Genomic DNA, 15285 nt, shown 5'->3' on the forward strand with positions numbered 1-15285 from the left:
CGTCGATAAGGACAAATGATGGGACAATAAAATTGAAAGCATATTGAACTGGAGCGGATACGAACCTGGAAAGGGACTTGTTAAAAGCCTCCAAGGAATCGCTAAGCCTATCAAACTAAAGAAACATGGCACCACCTTCATTTTGGGATATGAGTACACTTGGGAGGAATCAACAACTTATCGCCACCATGGTGCGGTCCTTACTATTCGCTGGAGCATCCAATACCACATTTGGAGTAGACTTTCCAGCCAGTCGATGTTATCTATGGGTCAGAGAAAGAGGAAGCACTGGCAACAGTGAGGAATTTATTCCTAGAAGATGTTGATATGGATTGTTGTGTTGTTTTCGAGGAGGAGGGGGAGGAAGGCCCTTCCATACAGGCAGTAAGCAGAGGAGCATACCTCAATAACTGGACCATCAGAACCATTAGAACCCGGAAAGCCTCGGGCATTACTATTACTTATCTTGATGAACCAATGACTGTGACATGCAATGAGACAACGCAACAAACGGACATAGATTCAGAGGAATATGACATACCGGAAGAGATTGTTAAAGAAGTCGAGAAATTTGAGAACAGACCTAAGTCCAACCTGGACGAGATTGAGATTGTTAGCCTGGGAGATGCAGAGAACGTCAAAGAAACACGAATTAGCGTTCATTTGTCACCGTCAGAAAAGGAGGAGTACACAGAATTTCTAAGGGAATATGAGGACATATTCGCCTGGTCGTATGATGACATGACTGGTCTGAGTACATCTATTGTGGCACACAAACTACCAACTGATCCGACATGTCCGCCGGTAAAGCAAAAAATCAGAAAGTTCAAGCCTGATATAAGTTTGAAAATCAAAGAAGAAGTCACTAAGCAGGTCAAAGCCAAGGTTCTTAGAGTAGTAGAATATCCGACGTGGTTAGCCAACATTGTGTCGTACCAAAGAAGTACGGGAAGGTCAGAGTCTATGTTAACTACCGGGATCTCAACCGGGCTAGTCCAAAAGATGACTTTCCCTTGCCGAACATACATATCCTGATCGACAATTGCGCCAAGAATGAGTTGCAATCATTTGTAGATTGTTTTGTGGGGTATCATCAGATTTGGATGGATGAAGAACATGCTGAGAAAACGGCTTTCATTACGCCGTAGGGGATGTACTGTTACAAGATGATGCCGTTTGGATTAAAGAATGTTGGGGCCACCTATATGAGGGCCATGACCACCATTTTCCACGATATGATACATAATGATATCGAAGTATATGTAGACGATATTATCATCAAGTCCAAGAAAACCATTGATCACATGGAAGATTTGAGGAAGTTCTTCAATAAACTTAGAAGGTATAACCTAAAACTGAATCCCGCGAAGTGCGCATTTGGGGTTCCTGCTAGAAAACTACTTGGGTTCATTGTAAGTCGCCGAGGAATAGAACTGGATCCATCAAAGGTCAAAGCTATTCAAGAGTTGCCACCGCCAAAGAACAAGAAGGACATAATGCGTGTTTTGGGGAGACTTAACTATATCAGCCGGTTCATAGCACAATCTACAATTATCTGTGAGCCAATCTTTAAGATGTTGAAGAAGGATTCCGCTACCAAATGGACTGATGACTACCAAAAGGCCTTCGACAGAATCAAGGAGTACCTATCAACACCACCAGTTTTGGTCCCGCCCGAGCCAGGTAGACCTCTATTACTCTACCTCGCAATATTGGATGGAGAGTTCAGTTGTGTTCTGGGGCAACATGATGAAACAGGGAGGAAGGAGCATGCCATCTATTACATCAGTAAGAAGTTCACCCCGTATGAGGCCCGGTATTCTCTGTTAGAGCGCACCTGTTGTGCTTTAACTTGGGTAGCTCAGAAGTTGAGGCACTACTTTTGTGCCTTCACTACATATCTCATATCAAGGATAGATCCTTTGAAGTACATCTTTTAGAAGCCCATGCCTACTGGTAAGCTAGCCAAGTGGCAAGTCCTGTTGAGTGAATTTGACATTGTCTAGCAGATCACCTTGCCGAGAATCCCGTTGACGGAGAATACGAATCCCTAAAAACGTATTTTCCTAACGAAGAGGTATTATTCATAGGAAAAGATATTGCAGAATCCTATGAAGGTTGGAGAATGTTTTTCGATGGAGCAGCAAAGGAGTCGGCATAGGAGTAATTCTAGTATCAGAAACCGGCCAGCATTATCCGGTGTCTGCCAAACTCAGGTTTCCTTGCACCAACAACATGGCGGAGTATGAAGCCTGCATCTTAGGGCTCAAGATGGACATTGACATGAACATTCAAGAGCTGCTAGTAATTGGGGATTCAGACTTGCTTATACATCAGGTCCGAGAAGAATGGGCGATCAAGAACTCCAAGATACTTCCTTATCTGCATCATGTATAGGAGTTGAGAAAGAGGTTCACAAAGACAGAGTTCCAGCATGTTCCCAGAGTCCAGAATGAGTTTACCGATGCATTGGCTACCCTATCATCCATGATACAACATCCAGACAAGAACTTCATAGATCCCATTCTGGTAAAGATCTATGATCAGCCTGCTTATTGTGCTCATGTTGAATAAAAAGCAGATGGAAAGCCTTGGTTTCATGATATCAATGAGTATTTGGCAAAACGAGAATACCCCCAGAACTTGTGAACACTACTCAGAAGTGCACACTTCGAAGGTTTTCTAACAATTTCTTTCACAACGGAAGAATCCTGTATAGGAGGACTCTGGATTTGGGATTACTAAGGTGTGTCGACGCGAAGGAAGCATCTAAACTACTAGAAGAAATCCATGTTGGGGCATGCAGTCCACATATGAACGGTTTTGTCTTAGCCAAGAAGATACTCCGGGTTGGTTACTTTTGGATGACTATGGAGACAGACTGCATCCACTATGTACGAAAATGCCACCGCTGCCAAATACATGCAAACATGATCAAGGTACCCCCAAATAAGCTTACTGCAACAAGCTCAGCGTGGTCGTTCGCTGCCTGGGGAATGGATGTTATTGGACCAATCGAGCCTGCCGCCTCCAATGGGCACAGGTTTATCCTAGTAGCAATTGACTATTTCACCAAATGGGTCGAGGCAGCATCTTACAGAGCAGTGACTAAGAAAGTCGTGCCAGACTTTGTCTGCAACCATATCGTTTGTTGGTTCGGGATTCTCAGAGTCAATCATCACTGATAATGGTTCCAATCTCAACAGTGACCTGATGAAAGCCATGCGTGAAACCTTCAAGATCAAACACAAGAATTCTACAGCCTACAAACCTCAGATGAACGGAGCCGTAGAAACCGCCAATAAGAATATCAAATAGATACTAAGGAAAATGATAGAGATGCATAAGCAGTGGCACGAGAAGCTATCATCTTCTTTATTGGGATACCACACCACAGTCCGCACATCAACAAGAGCAACCCCCTACAAGTTGGTATATGGTACAGAAGCAGTCAGAAGAATCAACCCCATAAACTGGGGCAGAATTTTGAGGATCATACAAGAAGCTGAGCTCAACGACGCAGAATGGGTGAAGAGTTGTTACGAGCAAATAGCTTTTATAGACGGAAAGAAAATGAATGCAGTTTGCCACAGTCAGCTCTATCAGAACAGAATGTCCAAAGCTTTCAATAAAAGATTCAAGCCAAGACAGTTCACACCGGGGCAACTGGTGTTAAAGAAAATTTTCCTGCATCAAGATGAAGCCAAAGGAAAATTCTCTCCTAATTGGCAGGGTCTGTACATGGTTCACCGGGTTCTAACAGGAGGAGCCCTCATACTTGCGAAAATGGACGGAGAAGTCTGGCCGAAGCCGATCAATTCAGATGCAGTCAAGCGATACTATGTGTAATCTTTATGATTTCTTTTTGATGTAATTTGAACTACACCTGACCTGATTCCCATTTAAGAGGGGATACGTAGTCAGCCCTATGGGTTCGGTCACAATTCAATAAAATTTTCATTCCCCCCCCCCCCCCCCCCCCCCGTAATTGGAAACTAGGGCAGAATTTTGAGGAGGACCCTCAAAACTCCGTAACAAGAAAGGTCGCAATGTCTTGAACCACGTCGTAGTCATCGGTTCATCTAAAGAAAACTATTCTCGATTATGTATTTACGTTATATGTTTTACTAAATCATGCATGTTTGTCACCAAAATTGCTCTATTTAGCAACGCTACCCCAATGATACGTACAATATCACCAGATTAGAGTCGAGAAGGTCAAGAAAAGCCAACAGGGATACAAACTAACCTCCCCTCTACAAAACTCACAATTTTTCTTTGGATGCAGACATTTGGATTGCGAAAGCATCTGACATGCTATACATTCACGAGATAAATGGTGTTCAGGAATACAACTCTCAGAATTGTTCACGTTTACCAGCATTTGCTATCCACGCACGCTGGCGATATTCCCTATATTGCAACGTCCCCATCAGTCGCAATGTCACAACCTACTATCAGCTAAGACACTCTATTACCATTTGCCCTTTTTTTTATTTCTGCATTGCATAAGGCTACCATTCTGCCTTCTGAGACTAAGCACTGTCTCCATCTGCATTTCCTGCATTGCATAAGGCTACCATTCTGCCTTTCGAGACTAAGCACTGGCTCCATCTGCATTTCTTGTATTGCATAAGGCTACCATTCTGTCTTTCAAGACTAAGCACTATCTCCATCTGCATTTCCTGCATTGCATAAGGCTACCATTCTACCTTCCGAAACTAAGCACTGTCTCCATCTGCATTTCCTGCATTGCATAAGGCTACCATTATGCCTTCCGAGGTTAAGCTCTACCTCCATCTGCACTTGCATGGATGAAAGATCGCCGCTTTATTTTACACTTTCATGGCTGAAAGATCGCCGTTTTATTTTACACTTGCATGGCTGAAAGATCGTCGCTTTCTGCATTGCATGGGCTGAAAGATCGCCAAATACTGCATCTCATGGGCTGAAAGACAGCCAAATTATCCAAATGCGTCATTGTTCGGAGGCACCATTTTCATAGCCCGAGAACGTCATGTCATGGCCTGAGGATCTCCTTTAATCTTTTGCATATCATTATTCAAAGGCGACATAGTTCGGAGGCATCATTCTCATAGCCCGAGAGCATCATTTCATGGCATGTGACTCCTTTATTATGCACTTCATGGCCCAGGACATCATGGTATGAGGACGTCATCCTAACCGTCCAAAGACAACATTCATGGTCTGACGAGAACTTGCATCATGTTTAAATTTACGCACAATATATGCTTGTATTGCTTATTTGTAGGTAAACCGGCGAGCAACAGCTATCTCAGTAGGAGCAATCTCCCTCCAGTTCCCGCAGCCCTATTAGACCTTAACTATTCATCCCGACCTGAATATTGCGCTCATTCTTGAAAAGGTCTCCATCGGCATACTCCGCCGACGGATCCTGAACTACATACGGTTTGATTCCTGTAAGACTAGGGATATGTAGGCAGTTCAGGATCCAGAACACGGCCAACCTCTTCAAACCATTTCGTTCGGTCAAAAATTGGTCATCATATCTTTACCCGACAAATCGTTCATCCTTCCCGGGTAAAGAGGGACAGTTGTTGATACCCAATTTTTTTCTATATTTTTTATATGCAAAACACCTTTCAAAATAGCATGTATATGCATATATAAGTATATCCCAAGTTTACATTATTTTTTCTTAATTTTTCAAAGATTTTTAAATCAATTTACTACCTTATTTTATCAAGAAAAACCCAATAATTATCCTCAAATTATCATTTTGGTGATTTATTTATTGGATTCTTATGTTTATATTAAACTATAGCTAAGACATTTCACACATTTTTTTATAAAATTTATTTAGTTTTTTTAAGGATAAAATTGCATAATTGCAATATTAGCCATTTTTTATGTTTAAATCCGTCTCATGTTTATAAAATGGGATTCTGTATTTTTAAATTGATAATTATACGTTATAAGTCATTTTAGTGCTTTTAATTTGTTTTCAGAAATTTGTTTATTATTTTTTTTATAAATTAAATGGGAAAAAGGGGCTATTTAACTTATAACCACATTTGGCCTTTTAATTTGACCTAATTAAACACAATACCCAACCCAAATTAAACCAACCCAAGACCCAAGCCCAATCCTAAATCTACCCGACCCAACCCAGACTAAATCCTGGCCGTTGATCATTTTTGATTAACGGTCCAGATCCGCCCTTACAAAATTAAACCAAACGACCCCCCAAGACCCCTCTCATTCCTCACTCAATCGACTCTCTCTCTATCTCTCTATCTCTGGTTCTCTCTAGAACCTTCCCCCTTCCCCTCCTATCCGATGAGTTCCATCCATCTTCTCTGACCACCTCCTAGCCTGAATCCATGGTGGTTTCACTACGCACCAGCCTTCTATGGCTCTTCACGCTTGGTTACTGAAGTTTCATGACTTGACCACGAAGAGCTGGGTCCAGACACTTGTTGATTCAAGTTTCACGGCCATTTCCGGCCTTTCTCCGGCAAGCCATGTCTGTTTCGAGCCTGGCCTCGACTCCTCCTGCTTAGATCCAAGCCTTTCTCACCGTTTGGGTTTCTCTGAAACCCTAGCTTTTGAGGTTTTTCTAATCTCTGTAGATCTGTTCCAGATCCATGTTTTCCCTAAGCTTTTAAACAATTTTTTGATATTTCTTTCAAAAGTTATGCTTTCAAAGCCTTTATTTTCCGATCTAGGGTTTTTAGATATTTCTCTGATTTTTCTATTTTCTTTTGTGTGCTTCTTCTACTGTGTTCTTTCTGTTTCTTCTACTGTATTATCGTTAAGTTTTTGCTACCGTGTTCTTAATTAGTTTCTTCTACTATGTTTCTCATTAGCTTCTTCTACTATATTTCTTTTACTGTGTCTCGCATGTTGTTCTTTTACTATGCTTCTCATGAGTTTCTACTACTGAAAGAGCATGCTAAGGGTCTCAGTTCCTTTCTGAGACCTCTGAACCTGTTTCGATTAGTATCTTCTCCTTGATTGCTTGTCCTCTCACCTCTGCACTCGATTAATGGTAAAAACCCTAGAATTTCGGGGTTCATCTGAGTTTTGAGACCATTGGCTATGTGATTTGCTTCTGCTTCATCTCTGAACTCGCCTGATTTCAAAAACCCTAATCTTTTGGACCTATTTGAGTTCTTGGAGTTGTTTCATCTACTGCTTTATTAAGTTTCAAAATCATTGTTTCAATTTTGTTTCTTCATATGATTTTGACTTTTGCTAAACTCTATAAGACCTTATACTTGACCCCTTTTTCGCATGCCTGATACTTGTATGCTCTTTATATGTGTTGAACTTCCCTCTAAAAGGGCTTTCAATTTTTGATTAATTTCAGACTTCCTTTTGTATAAGTTTGATTGATTTCTTTCCTTGTTTGTTGACTGCCCTGTTACTCGACTTAAGTTAAAAACTTTTCTCAGTTTTTCTGACTTGGTTCATTCATGGACCAGTGATTACAAAATCTCTGATCCTTGATTTACTGGCTACTAATCGATTTCTCTTACCTTATTTATGCAACTGTGTATTTCAAAGCTCTGCCCCTAAAATAAACTTCTATGTATTTACCCCTAATTGCCTACTTTGCACAAGATGTTTATTTGATTTCTTTCCTTAAATAGTTTTTTACCTTTTGAGTTTGAATTCCTTAATTAAAAGAAGTCTTGTGTTGATTGATTCTTAATTGACATCCAGTTCCTTAATTATTTTCTTACCTTATTTCTGCCTGTTTTCACACTATAAATACACGACTCTTTCATTAGCACACCCATCACTCATAGTCTTTCTGAACTTACACTTACACGCAATAGCATTCTCTCTTATTGTCTACACTGTGGCCTGTTTACAAGACCTACTGATTTTCTCTATTTGTTTCTTTGAAACTGGTATGTCCTGATTTAAGCTTTAGCACCACAATAAAGTGTTTATTTACTGCTTTCGCATCTATGTCTACTCACTGTTTCTGTATAGTTCAACACTTACTAACATGTTGATTTCTTTCTGCCTATTCTATTCTGAATCCTAAACCCCTACCCTCTATGTGTTTGAACTATGGTTTAAGGCATGACAATATGCAAATTATTGTCCATGAATTAAATTTGATCCCTCGGGATCCTAGCCTCTAAATAGTGTGTTCTAACAGGCTTATGGGTATGCTGGCATTCTCCATTGGTGGGCATGCCCACAGCCTGCCCTGGCCTCTTTTAATTTCCCTATTCCCCCTGAACCCCTTATGTGTACTTATCTGTAGCTATTTCCCTCTCTTTTCCCCCTTTTAGAATTCTATTTCTGCACTTGCACACTCCCTTAGTCTTTAAATTTTGCCCCTCTCTTGTGAGCCTTGCCTTGGGACCCTTTGAGCTCCCTCTGAACTTGGACACTTGAGGGTTGGCCCTTCCATACTGCACTGGTCCTAATCTGATAATACATTTGGGTGTGAACATTGCCCAGAGTCCTTTTTGAGGCTCTTAGGGAACTTTGACACACTCGAATGAGAGAAAGGCTTTGGATCTTGATCTTATGGAGTTGGTTTACCTCATATTTCAGACATGAAGTCTGAATTAGGCTCTCCTTTGGTTGTACTTTTATTTACATTTTTCTAATGTATTTTACTTTATTCTGGGCCTCTGATAATTTGTAATAAACTCTTGGGGATGGCTAGTGAAAAGGGTGGGTAACTATGTATGCAAAGGGTAGATACCATGCTTATAAGTCATTCTAAATTCTGCAACTCTCATATAGAAATCATGCCTATAAGTTATTCTGAAATTTGCATACATATAGAAATCATGCTTATATAAATCATGTCCATAAGTATCTGGAAATTTGAATTCTGCATATGCATATAGAAAATATGCCTATAGGTCCTTCTGAATCTTTTATATCCATTTTCATCTAGAAATCATGTTCATAGGTCTTAAACAATCAACTGCAATTAGATATCATGTTTATAGGTCTTAAAATAAATTCAGCACCTATATATCATGCCTATAAGGTTTCTGCACTTTTAAGGCTTCTGACCAACTACGCGTAGAAAGCATGTCTATAGGAATTATTAATCGAATCTGAATCGCTTCATTCACGTCTAGAGCTAAACCAGTAATAACAAAGATCATCATTTGCAGAACTAATGACCTTCATAAAAACTTGCGTTCTTTAATAATCTGACAACCTTTTTAGCCAGTACGTACTCAGTTTATTATTATTTCTTTCTGAATTCAGTAGATACCATACCTATAGGATCCTTGTCCAACACTTAGGCAATACTTAGGGCGAAGTTATAAACTGAATTTGTGCTATTAACTACAACCAGCAGGCAGGCCTAATTCGGGCTTCTTATATGAATTATGTAATAAACCAGTCTGCCTCAACCTTTAAGTTCTTAATCAGACCATAAACAGTATGTGAAAGTCATGCTAATTATGTGTTTTCTTTGTTCAAGGAGGTATATCTGAGCCTTTTACTTGTTATGTGCTTTCCCCCAACTTGCTATACATGTTTTTGTATGTCGCCTTAGAATTTTGCCTTTGAAACTACAAATAAGCCTAATATCCCCCCCCCCCTTAGGATAAGTAGTCCTAAATTCCTCTAGGAGTGATAAGATTGGGACGAGTAATAGCATGCAAAAAGTAAACGAGACTATTCTGTGTTTTAATACCTTAACGGGGTGGGAAAGGGTACGTATGGATATGATGACCATGCGATAACGTCTCGTGTAGCCCCTCACTAAGGAGTGATTACCGGATGTTGTGTGGGGTGATCCATATTATTAATAAACCTAGGACCCCCTTTTTCCCTTTGTTTCTTTGTTTTTTCTAAATATTTCAAACTATTTCTTTTAAGAAAATCAGCTCCCTTTTAATTCTTTCCAATTTTGTTTGTAACCATTATGTGAAAATCCCCTCTTATTTGAAGTTTTATTTGCCTATATATTATTTTCACCGAAATTCACAATAATAGTCTGGTCGAGAACTACACTTGTGGATCCTGAGGGGTGCCTAACACCTTCCCCTTGGGATAATTTCAAGCCCTTACCCAATCTCTGGTTACTCAAATCAAACCTTCTTGGTGTCCTAATACACCTTAATCATTAGGTAGAGACTCTTCAATTCAAACCCAAATTCCCAAAAAGGGAATGAGTTGTCCTCCCAAATGTCATAAACCCGATTTCGTGAGAAAAAGTGGGTGCGACAATTGGCGAAGTTGATATTTTGGCGATTTCCGGTTGGTAGACAGGATTTTGATATAGGGGTCGGAATGGAATTCCGAGAGTTTCAATAGTTCCGTTGTGTCATTTGGGATGTGTGTGCAAAATTTTAGGTCATTCGAATGTGGTTTGGTTGGGTTTTTGATCAAAAGCGTAATTTGGAAGATTTTAGAAAGTTTGCCTTGAATCCGATGTGTTTTGGGTGATTTGATGTTGTTTGAGGTGTTTTGATAATTGGAACAAGTTTGAGTAAGGCGTTAGGATATGTTTGTGCTTTTGGTTGAGGTCCCGGGGGCCTCGGGGTAATTTCGGGTGGTTAACGGAGAAGTTGAGATGTTATTGCAGCTACTGACATTGCTGTTTCTGGTGTTTTTGCACCTGCGGTTTGGGGACCGCAGGTGCGGCGCCGTACGTGTGGAAATGGAGCCGCAGAAGAGGATTTGGGAGGAAGTGTCAGGAACCAAAAATGCGGTAGTTTGACCGCACCTGCGGAGTCGCAAGTGCGGAGAGTTAACCATAGATGCGGATTTGGCCCATTAAGTGATTTTCGCAGAAGCAGAGGAAAGACCGCATATGCAGTACCGCAGAAGCGGCTATTGTGCCGCAGATGCGGAACAACTGGATAGAACATATAAGTTATTTAATTTCGCGAATTTGAGTTATTTCACAATTTTTGACTTCGGGTTGGGAGCCTTTTGGGCGATTTGAGAAAAGGATTTCAAGAGAACTTCATTGAGGTAAGGAATTTGAACCTAAAACTCGTTCCTATGCTATTATTTCATGGATTAGAGCTAGAAAGTTATGGAAATCATAGGTTAAAATTGGGAAAACTAGGGCTTGGAAACATAGGCCTTTAATTGCGGATTTGAAGGACCATTTGGGGTCGGATTTGAGAACTTTTGATATGTATGAACTCGTAGGGAGATAAGGAATCTATTGGCATAAAAATTATTGAATTTTGAGATATGGGCCCCGGAGTCGGGTTTTGGTAATTTCGGGATTTGTGTAGTATTTATATTATTTTCGCTTGGGCTTCGTTCCCTTAGCCTATTTTAACGTCCTCGTTTTGATTTTGGATAGATTCGAGGCGAGTGGAGGCTGATTCGAGGGGAAAAGGCATCGCGAGCTAGAGATTTGACTGGCTCAAGGTGAGTAATGATTGTAAATGATGATTTGTGGGTTTGAAACTCCGGATTTGCACATCGTAGTGCTATATTGAGGTGAGACACACTCTTGATGACGAGCACGGGGTCATGCACTATTGGGGATTGTGACTTGGTCCGTCCCGATTGATTATTTTACCGCGCATTTGATTGAAAACTATTTGCTATCATTATTATTTGGGTTGAATGCCATATTTGGGCCTAGTGCCAACTATTTGAACCCTTCGGGGCTTTTTATTGATATTTTCTCACTGTTTTGACTTTATACTTGAACTCAGTCATGTTATTTTCCACTATTTTTATACTCAGCCATGTTTACTCAGTTTTAAGACTTAAATAATATTTTAAATGATGTTTGGGCTGAGAAACACTGTTTTACTATTGTCCGAGGGGCTTGTGAGGATTTATGACTGAGTAAGCCGAGGGCCTATGTTGTGAGGAAACATTGATATTGATTTGAGGCCGAGGGCCTGAGGTATGTACGCCACGAGGTGTCTTGATTGATATGAGGCCGAGGGCCTAGTGTTGATGCCACGAGATGGCTTGATATTGTGCTTGGGCCGTAAGGGGCCCCTACAGGAGTCTGTACACCCCCAGTGAGTGCGGGTACCCATTGTGATGTGAGATTGAGCCCGATGGGCTGGTATTGTTCTATGTGATTGCCCGAGGGGCTGGTACTATTCTGAGATGTTGCATGATAGGCAGATTTGTTGATACTGTGCCTGAGGGGCGAACCTCTATGTGTTTATTTTTCATAATTGACTGTCAATTACCTACTTAATTATTGAAAAAGGGCTTTTTATGAAACTACGTTTGAGTTAAAGAATTTTATCTATCTTTTACTGGTTTACTATTTTAATTGTTTTACTGCTTCATTATAGAATGCCTTGTGCCTTACGTGTTTTCTTACTTTCAATTGTTATTTACAGTTGTTACTCACTGAGTTGGAGTACTCACTTTACTCCCTGCACCCTATGTGCAGATTCAGGCCTAGCTGGTTCCGCTCCCGAGTGTTGATCCCTCCAGCTTCAGGCGGATATCCGGAGTTCACGAGGTAGTTGTTGGTGTCTGCAGACCCATGTCTCTACTCCTTTATCACTTTTATCTCTTTTCAGATAGTTGTACTAGTTTATTGACTTAGCGGATTTGTATTATGACTTATAGATGCTCATGACTAGTGATACCCCGGTTAGGGCTGTGTATGGGTGTTCTTTCGCATATTTATGTTATCATTGTTATTTCGGATTTATTTTATCATGTTTAGACCATCTCTTAAATGCTTAACTGTTAATAATTGGAAAATCAAAAGTGTCGGCTGGCCTTGTCTTCACAAGAGGCGCCATCACGACCGGGTCCGGGTTAGGGTTGTGACAGATAAAGAAGGAAATACCATGGAACTATGATGAATTGGTTGTTCTGGAACATAAGGAATGTAAATAAAAGATATAAACAAAAGGAGGTTAGAGAGTATATTAGAGGAAATAAAATTAAGCTAGTGGGACTTATAGAAACTAAAGTGAAGGAAGGGAATGCTCAAAGGATTGCAAAAGCTATTGCACCTGGATGGAATGTGCTGACAAACTATAAAGATACAACGAATGGAAGGATTTGGATACTGTGGGATACCACTAACCTGATTATCAATGGTATTAAAGATGATGCTCAAATGATACATTGTCAAGTAAAAAGTAGAAGAAGAGATATTGATTGCTTACTCATAATAGTGTATGGCCACAATGGGCTTGAACAAAGAAGAGCCCTTTGGGATAACTTGCAACAACTCTCACTAAGTATAGAAATCCCATAGATGATAGTTGGGGATGCTAATGCAGTATTATACCCCAATAATAGACTATCTTGTAACCCAGTAAGCTACTCAGAAATACAAGACTTTGCTGCCTGCCTTCAACACACTACATTGATAGAACAACCTTGGAAAGGTGACTACTATACATGGTCTAATAAGTAGCATGGAGCAGATAGGGTCAGTAGTAGATTAGATAGAGTGTTTAACAATTATGAATGGATGATGTCTTGGGGTCATGTAAAGACAAACTATGGATTGCCTCAAATTTTAGACCATGCTCCTATGTTATTAACCCTGACATCCTCCACATAGAAAAAGTAGAGTGCCTTTCAGATTATTTAACATATGGGCAGAACATGAGGACCTTTCTCAAATAGTTGCTAGCATGTGGAGTTCACATAGTCCACAAGGTACTTTGAAAATCAGATTGGGCAAGATTGAAAGGCCTAAAACCTGTTTTAAAAGCTTTGAACTCTAAGGAATTCAGCGGCATCACTCAAAAAATTGAGAAGGCTAGAATAGAACTAAGTGACATCCAAGGAAAAATCTCATAGGTTGCACTGATGCTTTACAGGATATGGAGAAAAAATACTACTAAACCTTGAGAAATGGTCTTTAACTGAAGAGAGTGTCCTTCAGCAGAAAGCTAGAGCAAAATGGATACAACTTGCAGATTCAAACTCTTAAGTACTTCACAGTAGTGATGAAGGATAGAACTCAAAAGAAGCAAATCACAGAAATTACAACTTTGCTAGGAGACAAGTTTACTGACCCTGATGCTATCAAAAGAGAGATTGTTGATTTCTATAAAAGCTTAATGGGATCAGTTGCAACTACCTTGCCTGCCATCAACATAATGTACATGAAGAATGGTCCTACACTATCTCATCAACAAAGGGTTGATCTCTGTGCAGAAGTAATCAATCAAGAGATTGTTGAGAGACTTAAAGCAATTGGTAATGATAAAGCTCCAGCTATTGATGGCTTTAATGCAGTTTTCTTCAAAAAAGCATGGGACATTATCAACATTCAGATCATAGATGTTGTAAAGAATTCTTCTCAACTGGAAAGCTCTATAAGACCATAAACTGCACCACTGTTACATTGGTTCCTATAGTGACTAAACCTACCACAGTTAAAGAATACTGACCAATAGCCTATTGCTCAATCGTATACAAGATGATCTCTAAAATCTTGGCTTCCTGATTATAGAAAGGAATGCCTTGCATCATTTGTGAGACTCAAGCAGGCTTCATTCCTGGTAGAAAGATTGTTGACAATATCATCCTAGCTCATGAGCTAGTCAAATCTTACACTAAAGCCCAGATATCTCCTAGATGTATGATAAAGATTGATCTCCAAAAAGCTTATGACTCGGTAGAATGGATCTTCTTACAACATGTGATGGAGGAGCTTAGATTCCCTGACAGGTTTATTAGATGGATAATGGAATGCATTAAGACTGTCAACTATACTATCTTTGTGAATGGAGAAACCACAGAACCTTTCAATGCTACCAAGGGTCTTCGACAAGGAGATACAGTCTCCCCTTTCCTTTTTGCAATAATGATGGACTACTTGAGTAGATCACTATATGAACTTAAGAAGGAGCCTAACTTCCAATATCACCCCCAGATGTAAGAAGCTGGACATTACTCATATGAGTTTTGTTGATGATCTTCTGTTATTTACTAAGGGTAATCTATCCTTGGTGACCACAGTTTATAAATGCTTCTCTGTCACGACCCCAAAATCCCTCCAAAGGTCTAAACTAGGTAAGCCTAACATTTTCTGTAATAACATGGATATTTACTAACTTTAAATTAAATTACTCTGAACAAATTACAATTCTCAAAACCAGTGGTACAAGTCACAAGCTTTTTTAAGAGTAGTTATACAAAATAAATACATCACTGCTCCAAAACAAAAAGAACAAATGCAATTAAGTACAAATGAAGGTGACGTCGGGGCCTACGAACGTTGTAGCAGGTTTACCTTGAGTCTCCACCGTAACGACCCACATAGCTACTACCGATAAAATACCTAGATCTGTACATAAAAATGTACAAAAGTGTAGTATGAGCACACCACGG

At 40.0% G+C, this 15285-nt stretch overlaps 1 protein-coding gene across 1 annotated transcript; it reads left to right on the forward strand.

Annotated features, from left to right (window-relative positions):
* Nucleotides 1-14410: 14410 nt before the first annotated feature.
* LOC138875495 (secreted RxLR effector protein 78-like) lies at nucleotides 14411-14833 on the forward strand. The gene has a single exon (XM_070154328.1). The coding sequence runs from the start codon at nucleotides 14411-14413 to the stop codon at nucleotides 14831-14833; it is 423 nt and encodes a 140-aa protein (XP_070010429.1).
* Nucleotides 14834-15285: the final 452 nt, after the last annotated feature.

This window comes from Nicotiana sylvestris, chromosome 8 (genome assembly GCF_000393655.2).
Source record: "Nicotiana sylvestris chromosome 8, ASM39365v2, whole genome shotgun sequence".
Classification (NCBI taxonomy): Eukaryota; Viridiplantae; Streptophyta; class Magnoliopsida; order Solanales; family Solanaceae; genus Nicotiana; species Nicotiana sylvestris.